General features: G+C 49.3%; 10 protein-coding genes across 10 annotated transcripts; 5 read left to right on the top strand and 5 right to left on the bottom strand.

The window, feature by feature from the left end:
* Positions 1-894: 894 nt before the first annotated feature.
* On the top strand, positions 895-3141 carry ALT_2990 (copper amine oxidase 1; the record flags this gene model as incomplete). The annotated part of the gene is made up of 5 exons (XM_089599472.1): positions 895-1233; positions 1304-1883; positions 1943-2029; positions 2084-2851; positions 2906-3141. The coding sequence occupies 5 exons, from the start codon at positions 895-897 to the stop codon at positions 3139-3141; spliced, it is 2010 nt and encodes a 669-aa protein (XP_089456215.1).
* Positions 3142-3686: 545 nt separating this feature from the next.
* ALT_2991 (putative cyclopropane-fatty-acyl-phospholipid synthase) lies at positions 3687-5506 on the bottom strand (the record flags this gene model as incomplete). Its single annotated transcript, XM_033563590.2, has 4 exons — positions 3687-3902; positions 3971-4722; positions 4796-5282; positions 5402-5506. The coding sequence occupies 4 exons, from the start codon at positions 5504-5506 to the stop codon at positions 3687-3689; spliced, it is 1560 nt and encodes a 519-aa protein (XP_033419481.1).
* A 1433-nt stretch (positions 5507-6939) lies between these two features.
* ALT_2992 (uncharacterized protein) lies at positions 6940-8340 on the bottom strand (the record flags this gene model as incomplete). Its single annotated transcript, XM_089599473.1, has 1 exon — positions 6940-8340. One exon carries the CDS (start codon positions 8338-8340, stop codon positions 6940-6942), a length of 1401 nt encoding a protein of 466 aa, XP_089456216.1.
* Positions 8341-9141: 801 nt separating this feature from the next.
* ALT_2993 (tropomyosin) lies at positions 9142-9670 on the top strand (the record flags this gene model as incomplete). The annotated part of the gene is made up of 2 exons (XM_033563593.2): positions 9142-9443; positions 9508-9670. The coding sequence occupies 2 exons, from the start codon at positions 9142-9144 to the stop codon at positions 9668-9670; spliced, it is 465 nt and encodes a 154-aa protein (XP_033419484.2).
* Positions 9671-9974: 304 nt separating this feature from the next.
* Positions 9975-10711, bottom strand: ALT_2994 (rRNA-processing protein RRP17; the record flags this gene model as incomplete). The annotated part of the gene is made up of 2 exons (XM_033563594.1): positions 9975-10466; positions 10532-10711. The coding sequence occupies 2 exons, from the start codon at positions 10709-10711 to the stop codon at positions 9975-9977; spliced, it is 672 nt and encodes a 223-aa protein (XP_033419485.1).
* Positions 10712-11005: 294 nt separating this feature from the next.
* On the top strand, positions 11006-12126 carry ALT_2995 (Ac45/VOA1 transmembrane domain-containing protein; the record flags this gene model as incomplete). Its single annotated transcript, XM_033563595.1, has 5 exons — positions 11006-11100; positions 11179-11477; positions 11533-11637; positions 11697-11930; positions 11987-12126. The coding sequence occupies 5 exons, from the start codon at positions 11006-11008 to the stop codon at positions 12124-12126; spliced, it is 873 nt and encodes a 290-aa protein (XP_033419486.1).
* A 785-nt stretch (positions 12127-12911) lies between these two features.
* On the top strand, positions 12912-13997 carry ALT_2996 (uncharacterized protein; the record flags this gene model as incomplete). The annotated part of the gene is made up of 1 exon (XM_033563596.1): positions 12912-13997. One exon carries the CDS (start codon positions 12912-12914, stop codon positions 13995-13997), a length of 1086 nt encoding a protein of 361 aa, XP_033419487.1.
* A 662-nt stretch (positions 13998-14659) lies between these two features.
* ALT_2997 (EXS domain-containing protein) lies at positions 14660-16117 on the bottom strand (the record flags this gene model as incomplete). The annotated part of the gene is made up of 5 exons (XM_033563597.2): positions 14660-14733; positions 14788-15101; positions 15170-15852; positions 15922-15971; positions 16033-16117. 5 exons carry the CDS (start codon positions 16115-16117, stop codon positions 14660-14662), a joined length of 1206 nt encoding a protein of 401 aa, XP_033419488.1.
* Positions 16118-16680: 563 nt separating this feature from the next.
* Positions 16681-17814, top strand: pex10 (ubiquitin-protein ligase peroxin 10; the record flags this gene model as incomplete). The annotated part of the gene is made up of 1 exon (XM_033563598.2): positions 16681-17814. One exon carries the CDS (start codon positions 16681-16683, stop codon positions 17812-17814), a length of 1134 nt encoding a protein of 377 aa, XP_033419489.2.
* A 367-nt stretch (positions 17815-18181) lies between these two features.
* ALT_2999 (3'-5' exonuclease) lies at positions 18182-19286 on the bottom strand (the record flags this gene model as incomplete). The annotated part of the gene is made up of 2 exons (XM_033563599.1): positions 18182-18429; positions 18485-19286. 2 exons carry the CDS (start codon positions 19284-19286, stop codon positions 18182-18184), a joined length of 1050 nt encoding a protein of 349 aa, XP_033419490.1.
* Positions 19287-19495: the final 209 nt, after the last annotated feature.

Genomic DNA, 19495 nt, shown 5'->3' on the forward strand with positions numbered 1-19495 from the left:
ACCACATGAAAACATGGCAGAGATGCTCTTGAGCAAAAGATACATCGCGCAGGAACAATAAGGTCAATCTGCTGGTTGGTGAAGTCAATGGAGCAGGAGATGAGGAGAAGAGGCAAATTATGCGCTAGTCCTGATATGGCAAGAGATACGCTGCACTATCTAATCGGTATCATCAAATACTTCACGTTCCCCTCATCAACCATCATACGGATATCTTTCGACGGAGAAAGGTAGACGTCTATTTCAAATCAGACCTATGACCTCCAACAGTGATAGAGGTTATCTTTCTGCGAGGCTGAAAGCTCCCTTGATTATTAGTAATAGCTCTGGGCCCGCTTGAATCGTCGGCTACAATAGTTCAGTGAACAATGTTTTTTTTCGTCAGGGCTTGTTATCCAAATATTTGCTGACGGACATGTCAAACTATATCTCACATGCCGGTCTTGTCATGATCAATCTGAATCCGACTCTGGTCCTATACTTCTGTCTGTCATGTGCGCTCTGACTTCCGAAGCTCTAAGCTGTGCAACTACCTTAGTATCTACCGTTTATCTGGATCGCCATCGGAGGCCCCACCGAAAAGTGGTGGGAGCTTATCCCAAAATGGCATGTCCATCCAGAGCGTGGAGAAAGACTGGCACAAAGATTATATCCATTGATTTGCGGAGGGTAGGTATAGGCAAACCTTTCTTCACATACCTAATCCTACAACTGACAGGAAGAAGATAACAGTGGGTGGAGGTCAGCTCTGTGCACACTATAGGCACACTATATAAGCGCCGTCTCGTCTCTCTTTTCTCTCCAGCCCCTTCTTACACGCTCATCTCCAAACACGAGGGTTCTCAGTAATACATACCACCAACTGTGTAGTATACGGACCTGAGTCTCCGCAATATGCTGGCATCTCAGAGCTCTCCTTCGACCACCTCGGTCAACCTCCATCCCTTCGATCCAATTACTCCGGAAGAGATCAAACTTGCCGTTCGCATTCTCGAAGCTGCCTTTCCTGGGGTGCCTCTTCGCTATAAGCGGATTGATCTGCAGGAGCCCATCAAGAAAGATGTCATTGCATATATCGAGGCAGAGAGATTACGGAAACCTTTGCCTCAGAAACCCCCTCGTCTTTTATTTTCCTACTTTCACCGTTTGGACAGCGGTGTCTTCCACAAGGCCCTGTTAAATGCTGAGAGCAAGTCGGTAATCCATATCAAGGAGCTCCCCGCATATGTGCAAGTGAGTAGATCATTCCTCTTTCCCTTTCCAGAATCCGCCTGTTTTGATAGCTGATTGCTTCACTATACAGGGACCTATTGATGTAGACGAGGTGACTGAGATTGAGGCACTCTGCATGCGGCACCCTGCGGTGCTTGCAGAAATCGAGAAACTCAAGCTACCGCCAGGAATGGCAGTCTGCAATGATCCGTGGATGTATGGCTCGGACAGTCCCAATGAAACGAGACGGCTCTTCCAATGCTTTATGTACATGGTTGAAGTGGACCACCCAGAGAACAACCATTACTCTTTACCATGCAAGTTCTCTCCCGTCTTCGATGCTATCACCCGGGAGCTGGTCCGCATGGACTATCTTCCTGGCGGCGCAGACACAAAAGTAATGGAGACACAACCGTGGAGACCTGTTAAAACAATTCAATATGCTCATGATCTTCTGGACGAGCCGCTGAGAAAAGACCTTAAACCCTACATCGTCCAGCAACCTGAGGGGGCATCCTTCTCAGTTGACGGTAACTTTGTGTACTGGCAGAAATGGCGATTCAGAGTCGGCTTCAACAACCGGGAGGGACTGGTGCTCTACAATATCACATACGACAATCGCAACGTCTTCTACCGGCTTTCGGTCTCAGAGATGACGGTTCCATACGGAGGTGAGCTGATCATGACACCAAGATTAAGAGCACTTTACTGATCATCCGGATGGCATCAGATCCTCGGGCGCCTTATCACCGGAAACAGGCCTTTGATGTGGGAGATGTTGGCTTCGGTCTCAATGCTAACCAGTTGACGCTTGGATGTGATTGCTTGGGTCACATAAAATATTTTGACGGCTATCGAACGGATTCAAAAGGTAATCCAGTCCATTTGAAAAACATCATTTGCATGCATGAGCAGGACAATGGCCTACAACACAAACACACCAACTACCGATCGGGCGCTGCGACTGTGGTGCGAAACCGCCAGCTGGTCCTTCAGATGATTTGCACTGTTGCAAATTATGAGTACATCTTTGCATACATCTTTGACCAGGCTGCCAATGTTGAACTTGAGGTCCGAGCCACCGGCATCTTATCAACCGTTCCCTTTGACAATGAGAATGGCGAAACAGTTGCTTGGGGCACCAACGTTGGTCCCGGAGTCATGGCTCCTTTCCATCAACATATGTTTTCTCTGCGCATTGATCCGGCCATAGATGGGTTCAAGAATACCGTCTACTATGAGGACAGCGTACCACTCCCTGAAGACGAGAAGAATCCTTACCTTGTTGGCTATACTACTGAGCAGACGGTCGTCCGGAAGTCCGGCTCAGCCAACACTGACATTAACCGCCACCGAGTATTCAAGATCCGCAACGATAATATCATCAACCCGGTGACCTATAAACCTGTGGCATACAAACTCCAAACGGCACCCAGCCAGATGCTCCTATTGAGCAAAAACGCAATGGGTTACCGACGGGCCGAGTTCGCCAGTAAACCCATCTGGGTCACCAAGTACAACGACGACGAGCTGTACGCCGCAGGCGAGTTCACCAACCAGAGTAGACGAGCGGAAGGCGTTGAGACCTGGGTACAAAGGAACGACTCGACAGAGAACGAAGATGTGGTTCTATGGCATAGTAAGTTTCCTCGAACCCTATGGGTCTCACAGCCAGGACTGACCAGTTCGGCAGCGTTCGGTCTCACCCATAACCCCCGTGTCGAAGACTTCCCCGTCATGCCTATGGAGCGAATCAGCGTCATGCTCAAACCCGACGGTTTCTTCACGAAAAATCCGGCCCTGGATGTGCCCCCGTCCACTCAGTCATTCAACAAATCCACCCTGCATCCTGAGCCCGCTCCCGTTGCAGCATGCTGCTCCACCGGGGGTGCTAGTACTAAGGCGAAGCTTTACAAGCGCATTGAATAGTTCCATCAATAATCGGGCTGGTTGCTTGATGCCTGGCACTCGGATTCGGCGCTTGGGATGGTTAGATGTAGCATTCAACTGGTGTTGACATGGTTGATTAGCGTCTGGTTCAGAAATTCTCATACAACTCATTTAGTTTGTCAAAGCCTTCAAGAAGCTATTTCGAGATCTTTCTACTGAGAGTAAAAGAGAGATGAGAAGCAAGGTCGAGACTATCACGCATCATGACATCTATTTTTCATTACCATGTGTCTTCTGACATTAGACATACACAGCTCTCTCGCTCGTCCGAGACCGAAAGAGTTATATAGATCGGATCCATCGTACATCAGACAGTTGCCGTTGCGATCATACATTTTCTGCCATACCTTCATCGAGGCCACTCACTCCGACTCATGCTTCCCACCGGTCCTGTATCACCTTTCGGAAAGCCAGCTTCCTCCCTGGTCGCCTTCCTTCCTCCCATAACATGGGCACGTGATATAATCTCAACCATATGACATCATGTTCCCCGACGCCAATATTCGCAGCGGACAATTCGTGATTTACTCCTTGTTAACGGTGGCGACATGGGCCTTGGGGAGAACGCCGTGGCCTACGTTGTCGATGGCAGCCTGGCGGGCGCCCTTCAGGCCGTACTGGGAGTCAATGCCCTCAATACGGTGGGTGGAATTGATGTTCTTGACCATGGTGAGCTGCCAACAGGTAGCGCTTCCCTGGCGGGAGATGATGGTCGAGTAGGCCAGGAAGTACTCCCAAATCTAAGGAACGGAAAGTCCTCCAGTCAGCCGTGCTCAATGTGTATAATGAATTCGTCAAATGGACTTACTCTAAACCATCTCTTGCCGTACTTGGCCTCGACCTTCTCGCGGTTACCCATCCAGTTGCGGTACCAGCGCCAAAGAGTAGCAGAGTAGTGGACACCAACAGTGTCAACGCCCTTGATTTCAAAACCAGCGCCCTCCAATTTATCGACGACGAATCCAAGAGGAGTGCTGGCATCAGCTCCGGGGAAGATGTACTTGTTCATAAACAGACCCCAGATGAGATCCTCATACTGCCAGGACTTACGGAGACCCGCGATCTGGAGGAAGAACACACCATCATCATCAAGCATGTCATAGACCTGAGACAGGAAGGAACCGAAGTGGCGGACACCGACGTGCTCTGCCATCTCAAGACAAGTGATCTTCTTGTAACCGCCCTCAACACGGGGAGCATCACGGTAGTCCAAGCAGAGAATACGGCTCTGAGATTCAGGGATACCAGCGTTGCGGAGACCCTTGTTCCCCCAGGCAGTTTGGTTACGACCAAGAGTGATACCGGTGACGTGTGCGCCATAATGGACTGAAGCAAATTTGGCGAGAGTACCCCAGCCACAACCCAGGTCGAGAAGAGTGTCACCGGGCTTAACATTAATCTTCTCACAGACAACAGCTAGCTTGTTGTCCTGGAGTTCTTCCAAAGTCTCTTCTTTGTTAATATCACTAATGATGCCCGAGGTATAGATCATCCGAGGGCCCAAGAACCAAGCGTAGAAGTCGTCACCACGGTCATAGTGGTCGCGCACCTGTTCCTCGTCTGCAGATCATTTTAGTCAGAAACCATGAACTTCATTCATCTGTGCAGAATAACCATGGGAATGCCACTTTACCTTGAGAACGGGAGTGGACCAGCAATTCAGGGATGAAGCCGAAGAGGAAGTGCTTGTAGAGGCCCATGGTGAAGCGGAAGTTAGCCCAGTCGTGTCTGAACTCCAAAGCTTCAAGAGCGTCGCCCTTGAAATCAACCTCTCCATTGAAGTACTTTTCGTAGAAGACCTCCATGGGAATCTTGCTCTTGCCGCGGTAAGTGGCACGGTCATGCTCGCTGTGGAAGTGAAGGTAGTGCTCGACGGGGCGACCAGCATACTTGGCCTTCTCATTCTTGCGGGGAGAAATGGAAGAAGCGACGGACCAGAAGGCCATCAGGATGGGGACGGTGGTAAAGATCGCAAAGAAGATAGTGGTGTAGAAACCACCACCGACCTGGCGGGCCAAGTACCACGGAACAAACAGCAGCAGAGAGAAAAGCAGGATGTTGGAGAAACTATCGCTGCCTGCAGCGTCTGCGGGGACGGGAGCATTTTTGATAGCCGGGTACTAAAAGCGTGAAAGAGAACGTAATTAGCCCATTGCCTGTCATGGAGACGCTCCATAGAGCTCCAAAAGAGCTTCGATGAGCCCGGGCAAATTGGGCTCAATTGAGCGCCTCAACTTACCGATGTCGTCCGCACACCGCAATCGTCTGCGGGGGTAGTGCAAGAAGCAGGAGGTGTTTCAATGTACTCGAAGTCCTCAGGGGACTCGGGGTGAATTTTCGTCATGGCTGGCTCGACGATTTCGCGGAGGGATTGAGTGGGAGGAAAGGAGACCAAGGCAGGTCAGTGTCACAAATCACGACAGATGTTCTGTCGTGATAGAAAGGGAAAAAGATAGATGGAAAGGGGGGGAAGGAAGAAGCCACAAGGGCAGGAAAGAAAACAGATCAACAACAATTGATGTTTGATGGAGAACAGGAGCAGTCGGGTTGGTTTATCGGTGATGAGGAATTGACGCGGCGCCAACAAGCCTAGTTGGTCTTTAGGTTCCTACCTTAGCAAGTTCGCAGCAGTACTAGTACTAGTGGACCTGACGAGCTTGGCTCTCGAGTCCCTGCTCGAATTGATTATTATTATTATTAGTAGCTCTCTACCTCCCTAGCTGGTACGTACGTATCAAAAATTCAAGTGGAACCACACGCGGGATTGGTTGTTTCTCCTGAATGGGCGGCGGTGAGCATATGTATACTCCGTACCAGAAGATTATTATTATATTCTCTAGCATGAAGAATCGGCAGCAGGGCAATAGATATTAGTATACTGTAGTATACAGTAGTCCCAGGAACTGAAACTGAAAGTCAATCGCATTGTCATATGCGAGTAAAAGCTGGCAATGATCATGCTGTCTGCCCCTCCGTCGTGGCATAAATTACTCAATAATACTGGGTAGCACGGCTGTGTAACCAGTCGATTTACTCTAGCAATCCGCAACGATCCCCTGGGCCCTAGACAGAGCCACTGTGCAAGATAATACTGACAATACCAAGTCCCCTCTCCTGACATTGTTAGCAACCGTTTTAAAGCTCGATTCATGTGCCGTACTACATGTAGTATTATCAAGACCATATCTGAGGAGTCCTCGGATGCCGAGAACCCTGGATCTTCCGTCGCTCAATCCACCCAAGGTTGCAGCCAGACCCTGAAACGCGGCAATCTGCGTGAGTGCGTGTCCCAAATCTCCCAATCCCCTTGGCTAATAATATGATTATGCTCTCATAGGATTCATTTCCCAGGCCACTAAGTTCCGAACCGATCACCTAGGCCAGTTCGATCCTGAATGCTTCACGACAAGTTGACCACATTCGTGCTTACGACGTCCTTCATCCAGCTAACAGATCCTGAAATAGGTAGTTGTTCTGCAAATATGAATGATCGAATTGCTACCTCCTACAGTTGGAAGACTATCCCTAAAAAAGGAGCTAAATCATACAAGATACCGGCTGTGAATCGTGAAGCCTCGTAGTGTTATCAATACGCAAAAAGCAAAGGTCAAGAACGCCGCTTCCGTCCCAGCCGGTTTGCCCTACTGTAATCTTGCCATTCATTCATGCACGCCGACCATCCCAATCCCTGAAAAGTGAAGACGAGTAGAAAAGTAAAAGACTTCCTTCAACTACTCCTGAACCATGACTCTAGGGTACGTTTGGCGTTGTCCAAACTTAAAGTGTGAGCTGGAAATTCTGCGCCTCTTCATCTTCCCCAAAGGTCGGGAGATTTCTTTCCGCTTTGGCCGCCAGTCGATCCTCCTCGCTATCAAAACAGCCTGCAGCCTTGCAGCGGTACCACATCTCCGAGCCCAGCGGAGGCATCCCGTACAATTCGATGTATGTTTCAGGCGACAGGACCGACCTCTCCGGAGTAGTTGACGGCTTTCCATGCAATCTGGAGGACACAGTACGGCCCTTTGAATAGCCCAGGGTCGTCTTGGAGTTGGCAGTGGCCGCAGCGTGACGCATGGAGGACAGATTGCTCGGCACTCGGGGCCTCCTAGATGTCAAGAGAGATGATGCGACTCTGGGTTTCGGCTTTGACATCGCGGCTGGTCTCGCTCGTGCACCCGAGGGCTCAACCCTGGACAGTGCGGCAACTGCATTGTGAGCACGGACAGTAGAGATATTGCTGGTATACTTGGGCTTCGTCATAGTCGATTTAGCACGGCGCATTTCGAGGCGTCGTTTAGGTACCTCTTCCACATGAGGCTCGCTGGGAGGGTCCAATTCCGTCTTGTCCTCGAATCCAATCTCTTCAAGCTGCTTCAAGATCATTTCGTCCACCTTTTTATCGAACGCAATTGAGTCCTCCTGGAATTTGCGCTGTCGTTTGGTAAGACCATCCTCTCCGACTTGATTGTCTCCGTACACACTTTCCAATCCCAAGGCCAAATTCTTGGGTTGAAACTGAGGAAACGTCGTGTCATACGTAATGTCGTCAGGGATGTCCGGGAGCTCTACAAGAATGTTAGAGAAGGGAAAACCTCTCCGAGTCAAGGCCGGTACGAGACCCATGTGCATCTCACCTTTCGGTTTGGGGGGCATATATTCAATATCGGGCACGTCATCCTGGCTCTCTTCACCCTGTACCTCAATCTTGGGCTGGTCAACTAGTGGCGAGAATTTCCTGATCTTTTGGGTAGAGGCTCTCTTGTTCGTCTTCTCTGGCTTGATAGTGCCTGCCGGCGCTGCTGGTGTCTGTAAGCCTTTCGCCTTTGCATTGGTCGTTTTCATGCCAAGAGGTGCACGATTTCGAGGTTCTATTGCCAGTGTTTCGTTAGCCTTCTCGATCCTCTCGCTTGGGTCTCTCTCCTGCATACCCAGCGGAGTGACAAAGGCATCCTTGGCGGGTTTCGTGTTCTCCTTTTGCTTTCCAGCAGCCTTTACTGTTTTCTTTCCAAACGCCAAAGGATCATTTTCATCGTTCAAAGGCACTTTAAAGGGCGTTTTCGGTGCGCGGGCTCCCGGGGTTCGCGGTTGCAACTGCTTCACGCCATGGTTCAAGGGTTTAGCTGCAGCGACAGTCTGGTGAGTATGCACCAGGTTTTCCTGGTCACGAAGAGCCAGCATGGCAATGTATGGTTTTCAATGATACTCATTCAAGTCGGAATGGGCGTATATGCGTCGTGGTGATCATAAGTCGCTAGCTAAAGTAGTCTAAGGCAAGGTAGTTCTAGATGCAGGACGCATCTAGTTGTTTTTTCTTGGCGGTTGCCAGTGGAGACGAGAGCGGCTTTCCCTGGGACAATTCGGAAGGCACCTTTGGGTAATGGCAGGTGGCCTGAGTGCCTCAGGCCGACAAAAGTTAATATGTGCCACTAGGCCCACTAAGGCCCCCTTGCGCCTCTGGCTGTCAAAGCCACAGAACATCAATAATACATAGAAAACAGGGGCTAGTCTATTTTTGGCTAGGTGTTTTGTTGGCTGACCGCCAAACGGGTAAAGGAGGTCCTCCACTTCTTAGGCCTTACTATTCCTCTCTCGTGATCTCCAATTCCCAAACCACATCCCTCCAACTCGTACCTCCTTGTTGTCCACTTTCCCACCTGGTTTCTCGCTGAGCGAAAGCCTTTCTGCCTTGAAACCCACTCTACTTTCTCTGATACATAGATTTTGTCGTTGCAAATCAGCATTTCGTTGCCAAAATGGATAAGATCAAGGAGGTAAGCTTCTCCCCTGATCCCTTTCGGCGGGGTAGCTTGAAAGCTGTTGAGAAACGGAAATGTACCACTTTCCGCCCTTGCTTCATGTACCCTATCTAGGGACAGATCTTCTTTGAGTGGAGCACAGGACGAGCAAATACTATAGTTCTGAATAAATGATATTTTAACGGAAGGGTTGAGACTGACCCGACGATGTTTCTTCTAGAGAATGAACGCCCTCCGCCTCGAGGCTGATGAGGCCCAGAACAAAGTGGAAGAGCTCAAGGCTAAAGTGAAGACTCTGGAGCAAGAGAATTTGGCAAAGGAGCAGGAGATCACATCTCTCAACCACCGGAACCAGCTTTTGGAGGGTGAGGTCGAGAAGCTCGAGGCTGCGCTTAAGGAGGCCAAGGAGTCTGCCAACCAGAGTGCTCAGCACGACACTCAGAACGAGGCCCTTCAGAGGCGGGTGCAGTTGCTAGAAGAAGAGGCCGAGGAAGCTGACCGGAATTTGCGGGAGACAAACGAGAAGTATGACTTGGCCTAATCCTGCCATATTCACTAAAGGTCGATTTTGCTGACTCTGGGATGCTAGACTTCGCCAAACCGACGTTAAGGCTGGGCATTACGAACGCAAGGTGCAGGCTCTGGAAGCCTCTCGTGATCAGTGGGAGAGCAAGTATGAGGAGATGGCCAAGAAATATGCTGAGTTGCAGAAGGATCTCCACGACCTGGAGGTCTCTATCAGCAACGTGTAAAGATAATCTCGCACAGCGGCGTACACTCGGAAAGATATTGGATCCAGCCTTTGTTCCAACGGATATCAGCTTTATTCGCAAATCACAGCCTTCCTTGCTATTCTCTTTCTCGGCAGGAAACAATTTAATGGGTTCTCTTTCGCCGTTATCATCTCATGCTGGAGATCGGCTCGTCTTTGCAGCTTGGACCCTTTCCTGTCCTTTACATATATTCATTGTTTGAGGTACATAGAGCATATTTAATGGAAGTGTGATATCTTAGGTTTGCTCGAAGCGTTCTTTAACGAATCTAACTCGGGAATCACTATTCTCGTTCTCGTCGAGCCTTGGCCTTTCTCGATTTGGCTTGCCGCTGCTTCATAAGAGTAACTTTGCGCTCCTCCTTACTTTCGTATCGGAACTTCTTTTTCTTCTTTTTCGGCTTGTTGTTCTCCTTCGTTTTCTTCTCGGCTGATTTTGTGGTTGTGGATTTGACATCGGCTTCCGACCTTCGTTTCGTTTGCTCGTCCTCATCCTCGTCTGCCTTGTCGCCCTCCTCCGCCCTGAGTAAGCCTTCTCTGGAGGCATCCATCTCTTCGACAGTAACGGTGGTATATTTGTCTTCATCGATATATTCGGCTTCGTAGTCAACTGCAGGAGGCTCAGCGAATCCTTCCCATTCATCCTGCTCGTCTACATCCCCATTGCTGGAATTTGTTTCTTCGTCACTGTCGCCATTTTGTTTCCTCAGCATTTCGAGCTGCCTCCGATGCTCTTCAAGTGCCCGCTCATATTCTGTGGCTCTCTCTTCACGGATCTGGATTGAGTCAAGTCAGCATGCTTTCACTCATCATCCAGGCCGTGGGACCAATGAGTACAAACCTTCTTCCGTTCTAGCCTTTTCTCCTCTCGGGCTCTCTTTGCTGCAAGTTCCTGTGCATGCCGTATCCGCTGCTGTTTTCTCTTTCGAAATCCTGTGAGGAATTCCTGCCGATCGGCAGGGTCGAAATTGATCTCTTCGACCTTGGGGGTCAACTTGCGTTTTTTGGCTTGTGGCCCCATTTTCCCTGCGTAGTGTGATGGTTGGTCTTAAGAAAATCAATTAAAGCGATAGTAATACTCTATATTCAATTAATTCCAATCTCATAACAATTTTGGTCCATATAAAAAAAAAAAGGACTGAAAAGAAAAACGTTGCTGATATGGTTATTGCGGCCGATAAAACTAAACCTTGTCTAGTCGGTGGTTGGCTCGACCGCCTCCGAGCTCATCGGCCAAGCCTCCAGGTTGGCTCTACTGAAGCAACATCATCCTCAGCCTGCATTCTGCTCGCTTGCAATCAGTCAGATCACCACAATGCGCTTAGGAAGACTTACGCTGCTTGCTCTTGGGGCAGCGAGTGCAAATGCATTCCGGGATACATCTCCGTTCTTCCTAGCTTCTACGTCCGAGTACGTTGTCCAGGAGCTACTTGAGCTTCGGAGTCGCGGGCCATACATACCTGCATCCAGCTAACAAGCTCCTTCTAGGATACTCGCTACTTCATCAAATATCAAGGCCGCCACCGGTGTATTGGAGGATCTTAGTTCACAACTGAGCACCTGTCCTTCGGATTACTATGTTATTGCGTCTCAGCCTGGTGTGCACAGCAGCGATTTCGCGACTCGCAAGTCCGCGCCCCGCCTGGGCGCAAAGCTGACCGGGAAGGACAAAGCAATCAGATCCAGTATGATTGTCAAGGAGGTTGCAGGTGTTTTGGAGGCAAAGCGGATCCAAAGTATTATCGAAAAGGAATGCGGGGCACAGTCTACTTTGATCGATGCATCTGGTGAGTTCGAGAGGCTTATAAGCTTTAAGAGGTCGAAACTGACAAGACTATATAGCGAGTTCTTATCCTTCCGAGTTCGGGGCGGAACCTCGCATCATCTATGTGGACTTTCCTATGCTCTCGCTGGGAGCCGATCGAGCCCAGCAACTTTCAGACAACGGTTTGTGATCGAATGCATCATATTCTGACATTGCATGTTCGTTCTGACGGATGACAAAGATGGCCTCCTTGCCGATATCATTGACCGAATCCCTTCTTCGAAGAAGTATACGCTTCTCTACGTGACATCGCCGAGGGAGTTTGAAGGATCCGAGGGTGTCGTTTATAAAGCTGAGGACAGTTATCAGGACCCTCTTCGCATGGAGCTGAAGCGGGACTACTCAGCCCACGGAAGTCAAAGTACTCCTGCATCTAACAAATCTCTTTTTCGAGAGTACCAATACCTTACCCCAGGTACGATCTCTGAAGGTTTTCCGCAACGTTCATATGTAGTGACTGACCGCTTCTAGGTCTCTTTATGGGCTTTCTTGCAGCCTTTTTCTTCCTGATGATCTTATACGTTGGTATTCGAGCTCTTACGAGTCTTGAAGTTCCCTATGCGGCATTTGAAAAGGATACGTCCGCCAGCGTGCAGAAGAAACAGCAATGATCACTAGTTGGGATTATTTGATTATTACCATTGCAGCGAACATATTATTGGCTATCATTGTCTCTTATACCATATTTGCAGTAGCTGCGCAATGTCCAACCGAGAGCCAACCCAGCATGCTGTATCAAGGCAACTGGCCTTTATATCATGTATATTTGTCGTGTCAATTTCATTTGGAGTATCATCAAGATGGGTCACACCTGAATCCGGCTCTCACGAAGCATGGATACACATGGAGAAAGGCTTCATCGAATCTGAATAAGCGAAATAGAAGATAAGAAGAGGAGGACAGTACTTTAATGCCTATATATAGAAATCACGTGGGTTACTCCGCCTCCACAGCCTCGACTTTGGCGCCTGAGGCAGAAGCCAGGCACGGGGTCAACAACCAGCCAGCGAGGGCGCATCGATAATTTACGGTGGTAGTGAGACTAACCAAAGCCTCAATTCCATCGAAGTTTCTGAGCTGCATTTCTGCAGCTGTCCCTCGCTCTTCGTTGCTTTTCAATATTCAGTGTCTTCCTGGCCTTTTTCTCACTCAACGAGCGTTGTCGCAGAGTTGAATTGTTTGGCTCCAGAACACTGGTACAGACTTGCACCCTAAGGCCTGCTGGAGAGAACTGCACCTCCCCTTGAGGGATTGATTACATTTGTTTATGATCGCGCGTGCGACAGACTCTATCAATGTGCTGAACGACGTGATCCATTGGTCGGAATTCATACTCCTCGTCTGAAAGGAAACGTTCACATACTTGCGCTTGAACGACTGCTTAACCCCTCCGACGATGAGATTCCTCAATGTGGGGCGTGCAAAGCCCCATCAGCGCTCCGTTACGTTGCTTCTATTTCTCCTGATCGTCTTGTTGGCTCAACTGGCCTCTGCCCAACAGGATCCCAATACCGACGTTGCTGCAACTACTGCGCAGACGACCGAGGGCACGAAGGCCACAGATCCAGCGACTACAAACGCGGGGAAGACCACCGATTCGAAATCGACGACTGATGCCACAACTACAGATGCGACAACTACAGAAGCTTCGACGAGTAGTAAAACCTCAACCACGGAGGCTTCTACAACTACCGATTCAGCGACTTCTACCACCGACTTAGCGGGCTCGACTGCAACATCTGCAACCTCTACAGACGGCTTCCCTGTGGTGACCGTGCCACCGACAGCGGATGCGCCGTACATGCAAAAGTCGAACACGCCCGAAGGGACAGTTTTTATTGCTGTAGGTGCAGCCCTAGGTTTCATTGGGCTCGCGGTGCTGGCATGGCGTGGGCTCGTCGCATGGTCGGTCAACCGATCCGTCCGCCGCGCCGCGTTGATGCACGCCTCAGAAAAGAAAGGACTCCTTCGGTCCAAGAGGAAGAGGTCATCAAGGCATTCCCGCGCTGTACCTGCGAGCATGTCACTTGAAAAGCTACCCCCACACCACCGCAGCAGCTACAATCCAAGAGCATCCAATATCCCCAGTACCGGTAGCGGTCTTTTCTTCTCTCCGACCGCTGGCGCCGGAATGCATACAAGCGGAAACAGAGGATCTAGCTACCTTCCGGCGGGCTACTATGCTGCAGGAAACGCTGCGCCCACGGGGAGTCAGAACATCCCATACTCGATGCCAGAAATGCGACCCCACTCGCAGGGCTACATTCGCACCAAATCTAATCCGAGCCCTCCTAGGTCGCCGGGTCTATCGCCTGGCGGTCTACATGACACTCACTACGATCCTCCCACCAGGCATTCGTATGTCGCAGGCTCTACCAGCTCGTTGAATCTTGCCTCTCCTACCCATGGACGAACTCCCAGTGCTTTCCTGGAGGACCTTTTTGAAAGCCATGCCCCTCAATCGGACAACGGTCATAGATGATTGGACTTTCAACGGGCGTCGAAACATGCATTGTTTTTTTCATATTTTCTTTCCATTTTCATATTTCCCTATCTCGGGTTCACAACTTTCGAGCCATACATACAGGATCTCGTTTAACATATACTTAAGTTAATATTCATGTCTCTATACAAGTCACATGGCCATGCTCGTGGCATCTTATCTCCTGTTTGATTCTGACAAAGAGTTGACTGCAGATTGGCTGAGTCAAGACGGACAGGGCTGTGATTGATTATGTACATTCTCATTTTCCTTCTCAATGGTTGATACTAGCCTTCTGTTAATGATAAGCCTGATAATTGTCTATATGCTCGCTGTGTATTATTGCAGACCAGGAAAAAGACGCGGAAGAGGACAACTCCAGAACGCTCGGATATATGATACATACCAACAGGCTTGCGACGTCAGTATTTACAAGCAAAGAAGCTGCCAAAAGCGGACATAATTCAATACCAAGATGAAGCAAGGAGCGAAATGTTGGAACGACAGGGTAGGAAAAGGGCTCAAGCAGATAAAGATTAAAGACGCGAGCGAAGCCTTGGAACAACATACAACCCGGAAAGTATGTAAAGCGCGCATCGGTCTATCTTGGGGAAGTGTCATGTCATTGATAGGAGGTAACTGTGAAGACCTGCGGAATTGTTTCAGTCGGAGTCCAGTTTGCGGTTGAACTCGCCGAGAAGGATGTCGCCCATGACTGGATCACGACTGTTTCTTACTGCAGATTCCGAATTAGCATCGAGCGAGCACAGAATTGGAGATGATGACTTACTCATTTCTGCTTCTGCTCGGAAAAAGACCCACATCCATCTTCTGGCGACTTCCAAGGCCATGAGTAGGAAGATGCCACACTCCTTCTCGGTAAGCCAGACAAAACCCGGTAAGAACCGAGTGACCCAGGAAAATCGAATGAGTAGGTCAGCAAGAATTGCGGCATAGTAGAGCCGATCAGCGAAGAATCGATGGCGGCGCAGGCCATAAGGACAGTCCGGATCGGCGCGAGAAGAAGTGAAGAGAGTCAAATCCCAATCCTTGCTTATGTCCCAGTAAAAGGAGTAGGTAGAGTTGATGAAAGTGAAGAAAGTGCTGAGATACAAACAATTGTTAGTTGCGATCTCTTCCGATCTAAGCATAGAGAGTTGGGTTATACATACAGCAGCCGGGAAACGCTCATTTCGCTGAACCCATAGAACTCCAAAGGATTGTAATTCCTAAGCTTGGCCGCAAGAATAATAACCGGGAATGCAGTGGCATATTTCAAAGCGTTTGCCAGGTGCTGTGTTCCTTTATTTTCCCCTATTTGATCCGTCCGGTGCACACGAAGATATTCAGTTAGACACTGCCGCAGTCGGATCATGCTGGGGAGAGCGATGATGATGGGGACCACATAATCGTTTCCGCAACTGCGATTCGGTTTCGAGGTGCTTGAAATATCCGGAGTGAAGAACATGCAGAATGTAACATAGAGGTCCCCCAAGATTTTGGCGTAGCTGGTAAGAGCATCTGCCAGCAGTATGTCTCCAAATTTACCATCCTGAGGCTGCGCCAATCCTCCTACACTAATGCGCCGCAAAGACCTAAGAAACCGACTTCGTCCAGACCGTGACAAACGGTTGACGGGCAGAACGAGTAGAATGAGGAATATAAATAGATACGACTGCGGAATGAAGTCTAATGACTCCACTCGCTCAGCTGAGCCGTGGGTAAACACCCAGAAGATAAGGAGGGAGAACAGGAGAGGGGCGGTCAAAAGGGTAGCGAGCCGGTAAGTAGAAGTATGGTGAGGAGGTTGTTGAGGAGTTTGACGGGCGGGATAACGGATGAGGGCCGGTAAATCCTAGAGAGAGTAAGCATATGATTCCGTACGAGATTCTCTGTATTTGAGGGAATGGAGGGGACAACTCACAATATTCGCCCGAGAGAGATATTGAAGGTTGGCACCCCAACCCCAGAATCCTAAGCCACGGATATTAATATTACATATGATAATTGACCGATAGGAGAGCGAAATACGCACCAGCAACCAGTATTACTGCAACCCGATAGGGGAAAGGGAGGAAAAGACTGAAGCCGTCAAGTTGAGCATGTTGATCAGGACCCATATTCCATCGAAAAAGCGGCCCTGCGAATCAGCACCTAAATAGGAGTTACAACAAGGCGAGGGTGAGAAGAACAAGCCGGATGTGATGGAGAAGACTTGTTTCCAATCGAACAAGAGAACCAAGCGCTAGAATTGAAGCAAAAGAGTGACTAGGGGTGAGAAACTACTGCCAAAAATTAATCGTCATGGGCTGGACTAGACCTTTGTAGATTAATTGATGCAGAAGCTCAGGGACAGACGACGGCTTCGGCGGCTCCGCGCGGCTTCTAGTTTCGGAAGCGCCAGTCCTTCGTAGGCTTAGTGTGATGTCTGCAGAGTCGTGAAATCCAAAAATGGAATCTCCTGCCCCACGTGAGCTGGAGATAACGTGATAAGAGTCACGTGGGAATTACCGAGGCATTTCGTACTCATCCCCGAGTTGCGGTCGTACCGGGGAGCTCTCCGCTATGGGGAAGAGATGAAGCACAATTGCCAGCAAATATCACGATGTCACTTGCCTGACTAATTCCTTAACTGTGATTATCTCGTTTCTTTGCCCCTTCTCTACAACTTTCAGGATTCAATATGGCAGACGAAGATCTCAAACTCTCCTTACCTACTCCCACATCTCCGCCGAGTCTGAGCTCCTCCGCCCATTTCTACCCCTTCGCAACGTCACCGGATATTATCCGCTCCCATGAAAAGGACGTTTTCCTAACTTCCAGTCTGGTCAACCAGGCACAAGCGATTATCCGTTCTCTCCGTGGCGCACGCTTTGCTCATATCCACTCAGACGCCATCAAACACCTGACCGAAATTCTATACTTCTCTCTGACGACGTTAATTGGCAATCGGACTCTGGGAGAGGAGTATTGCGACCTCGTGCAACTGGAAGATGATACACTGCAGCTCCCCGCGATTCACCGAAGAGCGGGTTACATTCTGAGTAGCATCCTAGTACCGTGGGCGCTTCAGCGGATTCTCCCCGGGTTTCGCCAGCGACTGCGCGCGAAATTGGAGCGTAGCATCGCCCGGCAACAACTGAAAGCGCAGCAGAAAGCAGAAGAATTAAGATTTACCAAGGAAAATGCTTCGAAGAAGCAGTCTTTCTTCACCGCACTTCGAGTCCAGAAGTACATTCTCGAGCATCTCGACTCGATCACCTCGCTTTCACCTATTTACGCCCTAAGTATAGCAACCTTTTATTTCACTGGCTCCTATTACCATTTGTCGAAACGCTTCTGGGGACTGCGATACGTGTTCACGAAGAAACTCGAGGAAAATGAACAGAGAGTAGGGTACGAGGTCTTGGGGGTTTTGCTTGTCCTTCAGATCGCGGTACAAGGCATTCTGCATATTCGAAAACTCGGCCTTAGTATGCAACAAGAGGGAGAGGGTATTGAGACCGAAGTGGCTCGTTCCAAGACACAAGACGACTCCTTGATCCGCTCCATTCAGAACCCTTACAACCTTCCGCTTCTTCCTGCTTCTACAGCTCGATATGATCTTTCAGAAGATTCGAATGTCATTCCGTGGATTCCTTCCCGGCAACAGAGCAAGTGCACGCTTTGTCTGGAATTATACAAAGATCCCAGTGTCACAACATGTGGACATGTCTTCTGTTGGACGTGTATTCGCGATTGGGTACGCGAGAAACCCGAGTGTCCACTCTGTCGACAAGAGGTAATACCATCTAAGGTCCTGCCGCTGAGGGGGTGAATTAATGTACATTCATTATGAGCATATCAATGTTCGGTGCAGGGTGTCAATTCGCCCGCATCTCATCAAGCCTCGATATTATGGCTTCTTGGCAAGTTGACGGGGTTGACCAGCTTGTGATATATACCCACTGCTAGTTTTTTGTATGATAATCTCAAAATTTCGATTCAAGCGAAATCAATGGCACTTGCAAAGTCTCGCTCATTTGCGTATACATAGCTTGCTTGGCCTGGTAAAAGATGACCGGAAACTGGAAACGCAGTTTCTATTATGCAATGACGCTGAATGCTACACAGGGGTATTTTTCCAACACAAAATCATATCAACAGACTACCTGAAATAATGTCGGACACCAGGTTTCAGAAATTCACATGGTGCGTGCGGAGGGTGTTATTTTAGAAGCATCGTCCTCGGTCTCAAGACGCACTGCCGGCTTGATGAACTGAGATTCAACCGGTTTGTTGTTGGTTGTTTCAACATCAAGCTCTTCTACTAGGCGAATCGGCTGGTCCAGCTCAGCATGTGCTGGTAAAGGGGGCATCGGAGTCAAGGCCCTGCGCTTGGCGTCCATAGTATTGAAAAGACACAGACATGCATACGAGTCGGTTGCAGCATCTATAGAGAGAGCCATTAGTACTCTCGAAACAAAATCAGGTTCAAGAGAACTCACACTGAACTTGACGGTAGTTTAGTGCAGTGGTCCAATCACCGCATCGGACATCATCATCCTTTGCTAGAGGTAGACCAAAGTGCTCTTCGACCTGCTCGCTTAGATTGACAGGTCTTCTGTTGATGAGAGCTGGATCTGACTGGCAGTACTTGACCAACTTGTACAGGTGACTGAGTTCGAAAATCCCACGAACATTGATGCCGAGAAAGTTCTTTAGTCGCGTACAGTCCGCCTTAATCGCTACTCCAGCCTTCGTAATTTTTGGTGATTCAAGAATGTTTCGTAGAGAAGGCGAAATGAAGTCTTCCGGTGTTCTCGCGGGTTTGAACAGTGCAATTTGGAAGAGGGCAATTCGCTCCGCATTTGCAATCTGTATCAACGAGACGTTGTTCTGAATGCTGGCAGATCTGCTTGACTGCGGTTTCCATTCCATGTCAAAACCTATTACATCATCTTTCAAGAAGTATTTTGCTACCTCCTCAGTCTTTTTAAGGGACTTGCAATAGTGCACGATGATGTCTTTCCCGTTGGGAGCCTTACGCAGCCGGTGGCTCCAGAACTTGGGGCCCGGAGGAATGGTTAACGCAAGAGACTGTTGCGCAACGAGGAACTTCTCGCATACTGCTGTCTCGGCCCGTGTTTCATCCACAGGCACGATACTCCGGGAGACATCTGCATTGGTGTACGACTGGCATTGGCTGGTATGACCAGAATTACCTTCGTGGTTGGAAGGACTAGCAATTGATTGCGTTATCGGGGCATTGCTAAACGAGCGTCTTGAGAGTTCGACGCAGCAGTTCATTTTTAGCCTTCTCGGGCCAAATTCGTCAGGCCGTCCGGAAAAAAATCTTTGATCGCTTTTCGCAGTTTCTCTAGCGAGCGTCGACAATGCATGTCTTCGCATGTAGCTTTGCTTTCCATGCCAAAGCCCATTCAACCAATGCGAGAACTTCAAGTCGGACTGCAATCCATTGAACTCCTTGGCAAGAGCCTTTGAAGTGGGGGCTGGAC

This window comes from Aspergillus lentulus, assembly GCF_001445615.1.
Source record: "Aspergillus lentulus DNA, contig: Alt05, strain: IFM 54703, whole genome shotgun sequence".
Taxonomy (NCBI): domain Eukaryota; kingdom Fungi; phylum Ascomycota; class Eurotiomycetes; order Eurotiales; family Aspergillaceae; genus Aspergillus; species Aspergillus lentulus.